This window comes from Anguilla rostrata, chromosome 3 (genome assembly GCF_018555375.3).
Source record: "Anguilla rostrata isolate EN2019 chromosome 3, ASM1855537v3, whole genome shotgun sequence".
Lineage (NCBI taxonomy): Eukaryota > Metazoa > Chordata > Actinopteri > Anguilliformes > Anguillidae > Anguilla > Anguilla rostrata.
The window spans coordinates 3282091-3297856 of NC_057935.1; the positions used below are offsets into that span (position 1 = coordinate 3282091).

General features: G+C 46.2%; 1 protein-coding gene across 3 annotated transcripts; it reads right to left on the reverse strand.

Annotated features, from left to right (window-relative positions):
- Positions 1–446: 446 nt before the first annotated feature.
- On the reverse strand, positions 447–15352 carry LOC135249838 (sodium-dependent phosphate transport protein 2A-like). 3 transcript variants are annotated; one of them, XM_064325454.1, is made up of 14 exons: positions 15239–15332; positions 14446–14610; positions 14196–14273; positions 13611–13766; positions 12650–12793; positions 11881–12024; positions 10000–10111; positions 9025–9220; positions 8522–8617; positions 8108–8211; positions 6095–6258; positions 4195–4311; positions 2919–3043; positions 447–2075 (listed from the first exon to the last, which is right to left on the reverse strand). In XM_064325454.1, exons 3-14 carry the CDS (start codon positions 14251–14253, stop codon positions 1497–1499), a joined length of 1995 nt encoding a protein of 664 aa, XP_064181524.1. In that variant the 5' UTR covers positions 14254–14273; positions 14446–14610; positions 15239–15332; the 3' UTR covers positions 447–1496. The 3 variants fall into 3 exon arrangements, with proteins under 3 accessions (XP_064181524.1, XP_064181523.1, XP_064181525.1); XM_064325453.1 differs by lacking the exon at positions 15239–15332 and adding an exon at positions 14835–15133; XM_064325455.1 differs by lacking the exon at positions 14446–14610 and having other exon boundaries at positions 15239–15352.
- Positions 15353–15766: the final 414 nt, after the last annotated feature.

Here is a 15766-nt window from a genome sequence, read left to right on the forward strand (position 1 = left end):
GAGGCGGTAAGTGTGGGCCAGCACGGGGCTCTTCTTCACGTTTAAAGAAAAGATAAAATATAAAAAGAAAAAATAATTTTTTCCTTGGACTGCCGCCTCCACCTTCTTATCTTTGGATCAGGTAAAGCTGTTTACTGTGGCAGTTCAGGTAAAGGTATTTACTACAGTATTTCAGGTAAAGGTATTTACTACAGTATTTCAGGTGAAGGTGTTTAATATAGTAATTCAGGTAAATGTTTTTACTGTGGTATTTCAGGTAAATGTGTTTCCTGCAGCTGCTCAGGTAAAGGTGTTTACTACCGTAATTCAGGTGAAGGTTGTGATCCGAGGTTCAGGAGTTTGGTCCTGCTATTTGTATAATATGACTGTACATACATTTTACTCAAAAGGGCCTTTGAGTGAAACTAGAGTTGGCTGTGTGGAAATAGCAGACCTTGAGTAGCACCGATTGGCTCATACTGGAGCAGCATTTAATAATATTATATCTAGTGTGAGCATTTTTTCTTCTTGATTTGTGCGCTTTAAAAGCGTCTCATGACCGTGGATAATGCAGGGCTTTGTAGCTGTACGTACCGCAGGGTCAACAGGATTATTATCCACATGACAGGCGCTCATGATATACATTTTCTTTGAATTTAAATGTTCTCTGTGCTGGCCGCACACTGCTGTGAATTCAGAAGCCCGAGGTCACACGAGACCACCACGGTTTGTGAGGCCATCGCGGGACTATTGCCGTGACCTTGTCAGAAAAGGTCAAGCGAGAGTGCTTGTTAACATAACAGCATGCAAAAAAATTTTTTTTAATAAAGTGTACAAATGAAAATGAAAGGAAATGAAAAAAATCATCAGGCCAGGAGAAAATAAAGCACTCATGTACTGATGGGTCCACTCTAGCCAACAAATGCACCACACAAGCTCCTCAAACTGTGTCATGTGACTCGTGTACCTACGTAACCGCGGTAACCACAGAAAAGCGGTTACCACAACTCAAGCCCCCAGATCTCCATTCTCACCTGTGGCCAGGTGACTGACCTCAGCCGGAACAGTGAGTGTCACCAAAACAGGACGCCGTTTACAGTCTTCACTGTGTGGGCTGTGTTCTGATGTTTGTTTATAAAAAAGACATGAAATGAAATTATGAGAGGGCATCTTCAGGCAATGTCCCTCTGCCGAATTTGCCCAACACGCCTCTTCAGGAAGAACATTTACACACGGCGATCCTGTCTCTCCTCTCCCAGGGATTATGAACATTTCATAACACCAGTATTGCGAGCAAAAATGAAAAAATGGGTGATTCAAAGGCATCCTAAGGTAAAGTATCCCACCTCTGTGTAAAACACTGATAATATTATTTTACATATTACATTTCAAAGGGTAAACCTGTTCTTCTCCTTTATCAATAACCATTTAAAAAATATATTTTTAAAGTACGTGTATAAAACGCTTCTCCCCATCCCTATAGTGTCCCCCCCCCCTCCCCCCTTACTGTTCTGTTATTAAAGGGGGGTGCTGTGACACCGCTCCAGCCCCCGCAGTTTGAAGACGGGCACGTGCGGGGGGGGGCTCTCGTCCACGTAGGTGAGGGCGGGGTTGTCGTGCGCCATCTGGGCCTTCCTCTCAGCCTCGGCGAACTTGGCGGCGGCGAAAGGGGGCGGGGCCGGCGGCGGGGGGGCGGAGGCGGAGGCGGGGCCGCAGCACAGCGTCGCCTTGGTGACCAGCCGGTCCATGGGCTTGAGGGAGTGCATCCAGGCGGGCAGGAAATCCCAGGAGCGCAGCAGGCGGGGCAGGTGCCCGGGGCTGCGGGCCTGCAGCGCGTTGACGAAGACGATGAAGACCATGATGCCCGCGAAGGGCGCGCCCACGCCCACCATCACCCGCCATCCCGCCATGGACAGGCCGAAGACCAGCGAGGGCAGCAGCAGGAAGCACACCACCAGGTACAGCACGGCGAACCAGCGGTACTTGGCGGTGCACTCGCCAAGCTTTTCCGCCATTCGGATGGGCAGGCGGGTGGCGGGCACGGGGTACCACAGCAGGATCCCCAAAATGTTGAAGAAGAAGTGGCACAGGGCAATCTAGGGGAAGGGGGGGGGGGTGGGGGGTAAAAAAATGTATTTAAAAAAACAAAACAAAAAAAACATTATTACACACATATATATGCAGTGGGCCTGACTACCGTTAGTAGTAGAGTTGTTATTATACATCAGGGTTCCTCAATCCTCAAAGGCTTTTGTTCCAACCAAGCAGTAACACACCTGATTCTACTCATCCAGGTGCTTAGCAAAGACTCTGGCGGTTGATTAGTAGAACCAGGGGTGTTACTGCTTGTTTGGAATGAGAACCTGTACCCACGCCAGTGCTTTCTGAATAAGAGTGTGGACCTACGTTATACACGGAAGAAGCAATGCCTCCTTGAGTCATGCCAACAAGGGGGCTTCTCATCCAATCAGCAGGCTGTAATCCGCACATGTGACCAGGAGGCTGCATCATCCATTCAGTCAGTTGGACTGTGGATTTGGTGAGGTCTGAACTGGCTCCATCGGGCAGTTTCATGTTTGTGACATGGCTGCTTACCAACGCAATTATGTTTTACCCCGACAGCCCTGCCAGGGTTGCAATTACACCAGCATATGTTTCCCAGCATGCACTGCAAACTGCATGTATACATCCAATTAGCACTTTATGACTAATGTCGCACCCCAGGGAGAGGGAGAAAAAGAAAGAGAGAGCGCGAAAGAGAGAGGCAGGGAGCAAGAGAGGGATAGGGAGAGAGAGAAGGAGAAAGAAAGAGGGAAAGAAAAGGAGAGAGGAAAACACGTATAAATAAGTATGAAGAAAAAAATCGAAAAAGGAAGGAAAGAGGGAAAGAGAGAGGGAGAAAGAGACAGAGGGAGAGATCGCCGCGGGGCTGTGCACACCTGGAAGGCCGCGGCCAGCCTGTCTCCAGGACTGGCCAGGGCGGCGAGGATGGCGGTGGTGGTGGTGCCGATGTTCGAGCCCAGGGTCAGAGGGTAGGCCCGCTGGAGGCTGATCACGCCTAACCCTGCAAGCACAGCGGGATGGGCGAGGGTCAGCGAGGGGCTTTTTGGCTCTTAGGGGGCACCGTAGGATCACTTAAGTTTAAAAATGCGGGGTGAAATGCTGTGCGCGTTCATCCAGCAAACTAGCTTTTCTGGCCCGCTTAGTTCTCTGCAGGCCCAACTGTATGAATACTTCTGGCTGCGCTGCTGAGTCACATTGTGGGCACGGTACCGGGCTGCACCAGCTGAGCGGAACCAGCATCCAGGTGCCCGGGAATAAACTCGGCTCAGTTAACCGGTTAATGAGCGATTAACGATGCGGACGCCCGGGGGAACGGACAGGTCGCCTTAATTTATTAATTAAAATTTTTAAAAAGACTCCACAAAGGGGGGCGGGGGGGACGGGAGTACGAGCCATGATGGCGAATGCGATGGCGGGAATTAAGGCTCTGCTGCGGAGGAATGAGCTCTCCATTCCCGCCCCCCACCCCCCACCCTGGTTTTGACACAATTACGGGACTGGAGCGGAGGCCCCACCACCGCCGCCTCCGTCCGCTAATTATCCCGCCAGGCTCCGGGGGGCTCATTAGTGAGGCCCGTGGGCCAGGGGGTTCTGCTGATCGGCCCCGTCGGTGAGGGGGGCGGGGGAGGGGAGCGTTATGAGGAGAGGGAGCCCGCCCGTCTCCTCGGTCTCCGTTCCCCCCCCAACCCCCCCCGCCCGCCCACGACTCCAAAAACAGCGGCCCTCCCGCCTCCGTGCCAGAGAGGGGGGGAGGGACTGACAGAAAAAGAGGAGCCCGGTAAACGCTCTTCTTCTGTTAACTCGTCAGTTTCGTACCAAAAAAAAAAAAAATGCCGACACCGTTTTGAGGATGAAATGAAATGCGCACTGGCGACCGCCTGGTTCTATCAGCGGAGTGACAAATCACTTCACAGTGAAAAATCAGCTCGTCTGACTTTTTAAAAATAAACGATTTTTGCACTTGTCACTCATCGGTGAGCATGGCTTCCGTCGCGGTTCCCCTCCCAGTGAAACGCGCGCAGTCCCGCCCCAGAAGCTCGGACCTCGACGGGAAGGTCAAACATCGCTCCACTTTCTCTGGAAATGGTTGACAAAAAAAGGGCATGTGGTTTGATGGTGCTGAACTCTGGGGTGGGGGGGGGGGGGACTCACCAATCAGTGGCGTGATGGCGGAGGTGAAAACGGAACTGCTCTGAACCACGAAGGTCATCGCCGCGCCAACGAACATGGCCAGGTAACCCGCCAGCCAGCCAAAAGGGTAAGGGAAATCTGAGAGAGAGAGAGAGAGAGAGGAGATGGGGGGGGAGGAAAGAGAAGGGGTAAGACAGAGAGGGAGAGGGGTGGAGGGAGAAAGTGAGGGGGTAAGACAGAGAGAGAGAGAGGGGGGGAAGGGAGAACAAGAGGGGGTAAGAAAGAGAGGGAGAGAGAGAGAGAGAGGGGGGAGGGAGAAAGGGGGGGAGGGAGAACGAGAGGGGGTAAGACAGAGAGGGAGAGAGAAGAGGGAGGGGGGAGGGAGAAAGAGAGGGGGTAAGACAGAGAGGGAGAGAGAGAGACTGTGTGAGTCTGCACTTTTCTAGACCTTTCTGGTGAGCAGAGATGGAAAGTCCAGGGGTCAGAAAGTAGCACCACCTTTGGGATCAATTGGAAAGCCAACTGCGAGCCAGGTCTAATCACCCAGTCAGCGCCCGACCTCACTAACGCTCTTCTGGCTGAATGGAAGCAAATCCCTGCAGCAATGCTCCAATAGCTCGTATAAAGCCAGAAGAGAGGAGGTTGTTATAGCAGCAAAGGGCGGACCAGCTCCATATTAATGCCCATCATTTTGGATGAGATGTTGGATGTTCAGTGCCCACAAATTTTTGGACATGTAGTGTACGTTGCTAGGGGGCAAAATTAACTTAGGGAAACCTTCCTAAAGCTTATTTTCAGTAACCAAGCAACCCTACTGTCTTATCTGTCCATAAATCAATCAAGCATATGTAACCTTTCAAAAGGATTAATTTGCCGTTGCAGAAACAAACACATTTTCTGTCAGAGGACCGACCGATGGTTGGAGAGCACTTACACAAATATTGAATATGCATTCTTAATGGCAAGCGTGTCCTGTGGCTACATCTGATTGATTAATGGGGGACAAATCATTGTAAATGTCTAATTCAGTCTAAAAATGACAATGGCATTTGCATGTGTTTAAGAGAAAAACTATTGCATAAAAAATTTAACACAGAAATACGCACATGAATAAATCTTGAGCAATCAAAACAAAGCATACTCTGATGAAGGACCCTGTGTCTGAAACATGTCAATCTCTATTTTTCCCTTGATTCAATAAATAATAAATATAAGAGGAGAGCTGTCCTCTAGTTTATTAAGCAGCTTTATGTTCACTTCCATAGACTAGGCACCATCTTTCCATGTTATTATAGTTGTAAGGTCCTGGAAGAAGTATGGGCCACCTTCTTTGGGCTTCTACAAATATTTATATCAAAGCACATTCCCAGAATGACTGACGTGAAATAATTGTGTCAAAGGCCATGTCTATAATTGAGGGTGATCAAACACATTTCTAGCCAAAATCTCTGATTGAAAGTTGCCAAACAGGTAAAAGTACTCTAACAGCAAGTGCAAGTGCATAGCCAATTAGGATAGGGAAACACAGCTGAGAATGGAGTAGAAGCCAGGTGCATTCTGGGATGTGATTTTCGATGTCCCGACCGTTTATGCTGCATTTACATGAGAAATTCCGGTCAAGCACCGTGCTGAAGAGTATGATGGTGGTGAGCCACCTGAGAATCAAACCAGCAACCCCTCCAGTTGCAGGTCCTTTTCTCTAACCATTACACCACTGGTCCTTAAACTTTTCAATATCGGGACCCAAATTAGAAATTCATAACCTTTCAGGGACCTGTTAAGTAAACATACAAGCATGGCCTAGTGGACTCGTTCCAGAACCTACCTCACACACTCCCATGACCCGTTTGGTGTCCTGGCCCACAGCTTAAGAAACTCTGCAGTACACGGCAGTGACGGAAAGGCCACAGGTGGTGCCCACCTGTGTTGATGACCTTCTGGATGGCTTTGGCCACCTGGCCTTTGAGCAGAGAGTTGAGGATCTTGACCAGGAGCACCAGGCAGGAGCAGAGGACGACCAGGGAGCAGGCCAGCAGGAGGAGACCCACGGCCAGGTCTGACATGGAGGTGTCCACGAACAGGTGCCTACCTGGGGGGGGGGGGGGGGCGGACACGGGACAGTCAGTCTCAGCCCTACCTGCTCGCTCTCACACACAACCACTCTGGATACAATATTCATCTACCTGTTCACCAACAACCACCCTGACTACAGTATTCATCTACCTGCACACAAACACCCACCCTGACTACAGTATTAATCTAACTGCACACACACACACACAAACAGCCACCCTGGATAAAGTATTCAAAAACCACATTTGAACACCCAACGTCTGAACAGTACACATGTATAAACTATAAAAAATTATCCCACTCGTAAGATGAGAGCAGGAGAAGGAAACTTACGCCATTTCAAGTTACAATGTTTTGTTTTCAAACTGTGCCAGCTGTGAGTGACATGTGAAAATGTGAAGACGCAAATGGACAATGCAACCTTTTTTTTTTTTTTTTCACACGTGAAAAAAATCCAATCACAGGTGAAAATGTTAAACTCACATGCGATTCGTAAGGGTGGCCTTTCTGTGACCAGTATTTTACTGCTCAATATCAAGCAGGATAACAAGAAGATATGAACGGATTCACTGTTTTTTAAATCAATAGAGCAACCTTAATTTTCTTTAGGACCAAATACATCAAGAACATCACACTACACTTCATAGCTTGCATTTTCAAAAGTTACCAAAAAATGGGTGAAAAAAATGTTTGTGTGCCAACTTGGAAATAATATCACTGGAATAGCTGTGTCAATAGAGGTTAGCTGTGTAGTGGTATTTACTTGTGATATTTACTTTTGTTTACAATATTACTTGTTGACTGGTTAGCATAGCTTTATGCTTACTGATTACATATAAGTCTCCTGTACCTTCTTGGCAAATAACACGCTCCTGTATTCCAGAGACTAACACCACTGTTCTCCACTTCTGTAAGTCCCTCTGGATAAAGTGATTATAACGTAATGTAATACATACATGAGAGACACAGATTAAGAGCTTATATATATTCACTGAACACAGACAGATGTTGGGCCCGTACAGCTTCAGTAAAACACTAATAAAACGCCAATTATATCAGTAAAAAAAGGAAAGGAAAACCACCGCGATTAAAAATGTAATGTTTTTAACGGCCGCCCTTCATTAAACTAATAGCATAATAGATCATAAAATGATTGCAGCAGAGCTGAATTCGTACATCCAACTGTAGCCACAAACGCTGCTCCAAAAATTGTTTTGGAGTTTTGTCATGGCCTCTGTTTTTAAGAGGCCTAATCATTTTTTTCCCATACTGGCTATATTTCATTTACTTGTCATACCCTCCCTTCCTCTCTCATCACCTCTTGCGTTTTAAATCCTCGCGTTTGTCTCTGTCTCCGGTTTTATTGTATTGCTGCTCTGGCCTCTCGGCCAGGCTGTTACTGCAAATGAGAACTCGTTCTCAATTAGCTCGCCGGGTTTGATAATTGCCAGATAAATACAATTAAATCGGGAAGGCGAAGAGGCGATGTATCAAAAATGATTTTGAGCACTACCCCTGGGCCCCGCGGTTGCATTTCGAGGTTCTCCTGAAGGAAAGGAGAAAACAAAGAATGATTTCATTGGCTCAATAACTCTCTCTCCTTCGCTCCACCTAGGCTAACGTGTAACGAGCATTCTGGTGTAAAAATGGGCGCCGTACATCATCCAGGTAGCGGTTACAAATATGAAGTGTGTTTCCCCCGTTCGCTGTAAAGCGATTTGAGACCATGATGAATATGGGCGCGACTGTACATAAATCCATCAGTATAAATACATGCATAGCACTGCACAGTCAAGGGCAGGTGTATTTGGGGAGAGGACTTTTGTTTTGCAGCCAGTTTTTAAAATGGCCGGAGCAGGACCTACATTTTTGGACGTTGACTTGCGACGTGACGTTCTGCAGGGTCCAGACGGAGGTCCCGTTGTGTGCGGACGCAGTGGCAGAGTCACTCACGTTGACAAGGGTCTGGAAGGGAATCAGGAGAGAAGCACAGACTGTGAAACAGGGCACAGTTTGCTAATCATTGTACTACACCAGGGATAGTCAAATGTGGCCCTAATTTAAAACCTGACACGCCAGGTGAGTGTAATCTCAGGCCAACCTGTAATATTATAGGACTATGGACTATCAGGCAGAAGAGAAGACCAGCAGTACTGCTGACCTTGAGGGCCAGATTTGAGTACCCTTGTACTACGGCCTAGCTAGCTCCCACCACAGACAGCATCTCCCAGTCAGGTGACAGAAGAAATGACAGGCACACCAGGGCCAGCCTTACCACAACCGGACGGGTCCTACACCAGACTTTCACCAGGCTCCTGTTCCTCAGGACCTCGTCTCCTACGGCGATGCCGGTAATGACAGACTTATCCAGCTGGGGGGGGGGGGGGAGTGGGGGGGGGATGAGAACACTGTGAAACTAGGTCACATGATCAGGATAATAGCGGGATGAGGTCTTGAGGTGTGGGGTTGTGAGGAAGGCGTGTGATAAAAGAGGACACAGCGAATGGAAACAGACAATTGTCAGTGTGGCGCAAGGAAACATTTGGTGATCGGATAGCGAGGGGTGTCAGGTTGAAGAATGAAGGGCGCCACCCAGAGGACAACATGGAGGCCTTACATATCAGTGGGATGTTGAATGAAAGCCTCAGAGTCAAAACAGAAACACATCTCTACCCACTGGTAATACAGTAATAACAGAGTAGTAATAAAACAGTAATACAGTGTAAATACAGTAGTTATAAACGGTAATACAGTGTTAATAGTACCGTAATAAAGCACCTGTATGATGAGCTTGGTGAAGGGTTCCGTGATGACCTTCAGGAGCTCCGGAGCCTCCTCCCCGCTGCGGATGCTGAAGCACTGAATGACAGCTCGGGCCATGTGACCCATCAGCCCTGTAGCCACCTCCAAGGGGAGCAGGACCAGCACCGACAGCCAATTGAAGCAGTCGTGGATGGTAGCTCCCGCGAAGGCCCTACAGGAAGTGATGTGTTTATGACAGGAAGTGCCACAGTGCCATGTCTTTCTCAAAGTGTGTATCCTAAATCAATATCAATTATTACTCTAGTTTTACCCTGTTTTTACCACAGTTACTTCCCTGCAAAGCACTCTGCGCTACTGTATAAAGCAGCTCTAAACATAAAGATCATTATGATTATGATGATTATTATGATTATGATTATGATGTTGATCATGATGATGATTATTATTATTATTATTGTTGTTGTTGTTGTTGTTGTTGTTGTTGTTGTTGCTTTGGCTCTGAAGGCCTAACAGCAGGATGATTCATACTACTCTACCAAATATAACAGCTCTAGTTTCTAATTTCAGATTCTTTCGGAAACTTAAGCAATAAAAGAATAGCTCAAGGGTAAGAATAGAATAGAACAGAACTCCCACGGTTCCAGACCCAGGTCAAAGTGCAAACACAAAGCACTCCGCAAATACAACTCAGAAAAGTAACCCAAGCAGAATTTAAAACAGATTCAGCTGAATATTTTATCATGAATATATTTAATGACCATTCATTGGCCATTCATATTGTACTTGGGGTTATCTTGCAGATACCATATTCATGAACCTGAGATTTATTTTACTAGTTGAAATAAGTGATATCTTCATTTTCTCAGGTGAAGAAGTTCTAAAGAAAATGATTCCTGAACAGTGCCAGTTCTCCTTTGCAACAAGGCAATAAAATCACGTAATCATAAAATATGTTGTTTTGGGGAAAGCCTGTGGGTCCCTGTCCGGTACCTCTGGAACTGTGTCCTCTCTCCTGCCTGCATGAGGGCCACGATGGTGTTGGTGACAGACGTCCCGATATTGGATCCCATGATTATGGGAATGGCTGACTTCACGTCCAGAACTGTTGAGAGAATAACAACAGCCCCGTTCATCCTTCAGTAGATTACATTTTGATGGCTGTAGGACGGAGGACTGAGGACATTCACACCTGCAGGCAAAACCAGTGTGGCTGGTTAACATAACTGTGTTCAGGGGGTGACTGAAATTTGTTCTCCCAAAAATGTTTCTGGATTGAAACTTACAGGATGGTGGATCTCCAGAAACAGTGTTTGGGCAGCCCTGTTATAAGCTATTCTGTTCATTCATTACTCCATTTGTACAACTACCTAATATCAGTGCAAAACGTGCCCTTAATTTATTTCCACCTGGGTCCTCTCGTCCTGCTGAAAGAACTCAAATTGAAATATAGCCCTTATCTTATACTTTAGTAATCCCTTCTTAAATTTTAAGAAAACCCTTGATAATTTCCCTCGAACGTTGCCCTTTTCTTCTCAGCTAATATGCCTAATTTGCTGTACTTGTGGACGTTCAGATCCACAGATAAAGGTTTATGCAGTTTTTCCACATTTTACTCAGACAGTGTACAGTATGTGTGTAAATGTCCTTAATGTATAATTCTGTATGCCTTCAAAATCGTTCTGGAAATGAATAGACTGGGTGGTTTTTGGATATGAATATGCTGGGTAGTTTTTTGGAGATTAATATTTAGGGTATTTACCTCGTCCTCGTACCCATCACTGATGTCAGAGACATTATGCTAAAGGAGAATAATTACGTGTAGGGAGGCAAAAACAAATCTGGTAACAGCTGTGTTTTTCCCTCTCTCTCTCTCTCTCTCTCTCTCTCTCTCTCTTTTTTGTTGTTTATTGTCAGACGGGTCAAAGTTTTATTGTTTTTAATTACGCTCCTCGCGAGCCATCCGCGGAAGTGCACGGGGGGTCTAGGGGGGGTCTGGGGGGGGGGGGTCTGGCCAAACTACGGCTGCTGGTAATTGCGCCTAATTGCATCTTTGTCCTGCGGTAATGAGTTGTTGAGAGAGAGAAAATGGCAGGCTGGGAGATGCGGAGCGTGGGCCGCGGGCTACACGCGTGTAATTAGCCGCGCGTCCTCGCCGCCGTCCCAGAGCTCCTGACGCACGAGGCCGCCGTGCATGGGAGGAATGACTCGCGCGCGGGTTTTTTTGCGTCTATGGTCTCCCGAAATAGCGGGACTCCGTCAGGCTCCTAACATTTTTCCCGAATTAGTCAGGCTCCTACCATTTCCTGAAACCCTCCTTTCATTGTATTAAATCTGAACTGAGTTCACGGGTGGCTTTTATTAATTTTCTTTTTTTCCCCCCCCACTTTGACCTTTGACCTTTTATACTTTCACCTTTGACTTCCAGGTTTTTTCCTGTCCATGCAAACTCCAGTTTTTATACCCAGGAAGCAGTACTCCGGCTTGTATGGGAGTCAAATGGGATTTTGACCAAACGTGTTTAAGTGAACTGTTTTGCTCACAAATTGAACAAGTCATAGTTTTTGGAATGGATGATCAAGAAACAATTTTGTTGGAAATGAAAATGTTCTAATCATTCATTTTTGTAGAATTATTTCCTCAGTACAATAATTTATCTTGAATATTTATGAAATAGTGGTTTCATAGGCAACAATCACTGCTGGTAACTGAGAGCAAAGGAGTTCTACAACACTGACTTTTATAATTTTCAGTGCATTCCGAAACACCTGCCCTTCAAAGGGTTAACTTATCTGTGAATAACCACCAAGGAATTAGCCGTTGTTGAGGAGCCCAGTGTACAGCTGGGACTGCGAGCTTCGGAGTGCGACTTACGTCCTGAGGACACCAGGCTGACGATGATGGAGGTGGAGGTGCTGGAGCTTTGCACCAGCACAGTCACCAGTATTCCCACCACCAGTCCGGCCACGGGGTTGGAGAGGATGGCGTTGTCCTTGAAGATGTCCCCCGCCACCTTTCCTGCTCACGGGAGAAAGAAAGCAGGAAGTGGCAACAATGGCCTCCAAAGAGCACACAAAAAATCAACAACCTCAAAATTACAGAGTCAATTTCAATGTATTTAGCTGGAGTTTAAACCTCTGGTTTAACTCCTAAGATCTGCATTACAACTGGAACAGCTATCCAAAACTATAAAGTAAGGATTAGCTTTTACAGTTGTAATGCAGCTCTGTGGCCTTGGGATTTAAAACTGAGGTTTAAACCGCTGCTGATGTAAGGACATTGCAATCAACCAAGAAAGATAAAATGGATGGATCATGGAGAGAAAGATAAAAAAACCCAAAGCCTCAGGACAGATCCCCTGTCATTAAGAACGTCTAAATGGAAATATTGTGAAACTTGAGGATTTGGCGGACATCATTAATAAACAGAAGGTAATAACAACGAAACAGGTCTCACACAGTACAGCAGTCAGAGAGAAGAATGGGAACATTTACCTCAGTTTCATACAATAATAAAACAGCTACCTCATATCAGAACACTTAAAGACAGTACTGGAATAGTTCTGAGAATGTCACTGGCAAGGACAGAAGCTGATGATTTGCCCCAACGTAGGGGTAATAAGAGATACTAGTGTCATAGTTACCCCCGGCCAGTTGGAAGGAGGAACTCAGGACGTCCAGGGAGCAGACGAACATGAAGAGGAGGAAGAGGAGCGAGGGTATCTTGGCGATGTTGACGAAGAGAGATTTCATTTCGGCCATCTTCTCCCTCCTTGGCTCTGCGGGGACTGGACACACACACACCACCACAGATAAAAAAGTGAACGCTTCCCCCAAAATGCATTGTTTTATCGGAAGGAGCGCATTCCGGAATGTTGACTGGAGTGTGCAACAGTGTTGCGTTTGACCGCATGCCGGCCAATGTCACGACGCACAATCGCACAACCACGAAGAACAACAGCTTCGTAAGCAAAACGAAAACGAGTCACACGTTCGGGAACGGGAGAGTGCAATCGGCCAATAGCATCGGAGCTCAAAACCCCACAACATTGCTGTCACCGTAAGTAAACCTTACTGTTGATTGCAGTTTCCCTTGATCCAGGTTCCAGATTCGGCAAGCTTTTTTTAAATGCCCTAGAAAGCCATCCTAGATTACAAGGGGCATAATTTTAGTTTAAATTTTTGGGGGATTGAAATGCATGAACTCCAAGAAGTGCAACTGTCTAGGGGTGTCAGGGGGCATGCCCCCCCCGGAATAAATTTTTTAAAAGAACACCAATGATCCAAGAACATCAAATAATCATGTCTGGTGAATTGAATTACATTACATCCATAAATTACACTATCGCTAGGTTACAAAGCGATGATTTTGTTGTAATGAATCTTAAGTGACTCTATATAGACTCTATAGTAATAGAGACTCTAAGTAATGGGTGCTAGGAATGGAAACCGACACAAACACATGCAACACACAAACTCCACGCAGACCGGATCTGGCCGGCCAGGACCGGAACCTGGAACCTCCATCTTGCAAAACAGCAGCGCGAACCACCGCACCGCCATGCCGCCGACCGTCCGACGCGTTCGCCCTTGTGCCCCGCTCACCTTTCACTTTGGGCAGCCTCTGCTCCTCCCACGGTTTTGGGGGGTGGCACTCCGCCTCGCTCCTCTCGCAGTTGCCGATGAGATCCAGGGTGGACCCGGAAGCCACCATCTCGGGTTCGGGGAACGGACGGGGCGTGGCGCCCCCGAACCCCGCCCCTGAAACACAGGTGACGCTTATCTGTGTGCAGTCATTCTGCGGGTTAAACACGCCCCTCTCCGGCTGCAGAGCAGCCCCCCCAGGGCCTCAACAGCTCTCATGGAGTGCATAATGGCTACTGTTTAATCCGAAACATTATTAAAATATGGACAGATGGATAATAATATTATTATTATTATTATTATTTTATACTTATAACAATACTTATTATTAATAGTAGTAGTAGTGGCAGTATTGGAAGACAAAGAAGAAGAAAAAGAAGAACAAGAGTATGCAGTAGAAAAATAAATTCTACATTTCTTTTTTTCTTCATAAAAAAGTACTAAGTCATCACAGTACAGGGTCATCATACTTCACAGGAAGTGACCCGTGTCTCCCAGACTGCGGTCGAACGGCCCACCCAAATGTAGATGAAAATAACTGATCACCTTGGCGGTCGACTGTCCGTGCCCCGAGGGTTGGGCTTATCTTGACGGGATGGGACATGGCTACTCCCAAACGGTACGCTGCAAAGACACGGGGAAGTTCTCAAACGGGAGCACTCTCTGCGGCTAACTTTCATGATTTCTGTGCCAGTGGATAAAACAGGAATCGGAAAAAGAACGGGTTGAGAGCCCATGCACTGTGAATCACTAAACTATATGAAGCAGTTAGCCTCTTTCTCTCTCACACACACACCTTCTTTTGATCTCTGATGAGAGCTATATTATCTTCGCGTGTGAATCTCCGCCTGTTATTTGGAACTGTTGTGAGGACAGGAAGCACGTGCGCATCAATCAGCTGCAACGATGTATAGCAGCGGCGGTGGAGCAGTCAGGAAAAAGCTGCTTCATTAGCAGGCATCTGTGCCGGGGGGGAGGAGTGTTTGTTACTGGTGGTCTGCATTACATTTGCAAAGATCAAACCATTCGTTCAACGCGAAAAACAGCTGGTGGTTAAGCGCTCAGTCACGCCGCGTAGGCTATCGCACGAACATTCTCTCCGGGCCATTTACAAGATAAGGACCGCCAGGGAAGTTCATTTTTTAGCGAACACGCCACGACTTCCATGTAAGGAAAACACCTCACCTAATATGCAGAAATCCATTCGGTTCAAATAAACATTTCAACAGATGCTAGATTTAATTTAGTCTAACTAGATTCGGCCATGAAATTTAGGCTACAGCCATTCAGTGACGCCTAACGCCTGGATTCAATAAACCTTTTTATTTGCAACTGAATTCACAAACACAGTTTGGCGAGTTCATCAATCATGAAAATTAACTCGGCCAACTGAGTTTGCGAATAAAAAAAAGTGTAGGGCTAACGCTTGCATTTAAGTGTCAAAGTTACAAGTAGTTAAACACGAAAGATAATTGAATGCCGGTATCTAATGCCGGTAAATGTTCACCAATCTAACCACTATTTGAGTTATTTATACTTTAGACCTGTTGTCAGCTGACCTGATGTGTCAATTAATATGCGTGTCTTACCTTGTCTTACGGTTACACTGTGACTCGAATCAGCATCGTTCCTACTCGCAATTATTAGGAGTCACGGGTGTGGCCGGGTTTGTTTTATACCACCAAACCGTGGGTCTAAAGTCTAAAGAGCTATAGGCCGTCCCTCACTAATTAACTCACGCTCTTCATAATATTTTCCAGTTAATAATTATAAATGAAGGTTCGTTTCGTATATATATATATATATATATATATATATATATATATATATATATATATATATATATATATATATATATCTTTTCTATCGAGGTGATCGTCTACATGTGTGATAGCCTATGTGTGATAGCGTACGTTTTATTTATTTGTGTGTGTGTGTGTGCGTGCGTGCGTGCGTGCGTGCGTGGGTGTGTGAGCTTGTGTGTATGGACAAGATGTCACCTGGGATCATTGAGAATTATGTTGTCAATGAGACAGCCTACACTCCCTCGATATTCTTACCTTTTTTTCTAATTTGATATAATTGCGGTAATCTGTCAGGATTTTTTTTTGATCTGG

Excerpts from the sequence above, each read along its gene's own strand:
- LOC135249838 (XM_064325455.1), bottom strand. The coding sequence starts at position 14,253 with ATGTCCCATCCCGTCAAGATAAGCCCAACCCTCGGGGCACGGACAGTC. Across the intron at positions 12,794-13,610 it reads GAGGCTGCCCAAAGTGAAAG|TCCCCGCAGAGCCAAGGAGG; the intron begins GTGAGCGGGGCA and ends GTGTGTGTCCAG. Across the intron at positions 8,618-9,024 it reads TCACCAAGCTCATCATACAG|CTGGATAAGTCTGTCATTAC; the intron begins GTGCTTTATTAC and ends CCCCCCCCCCAG.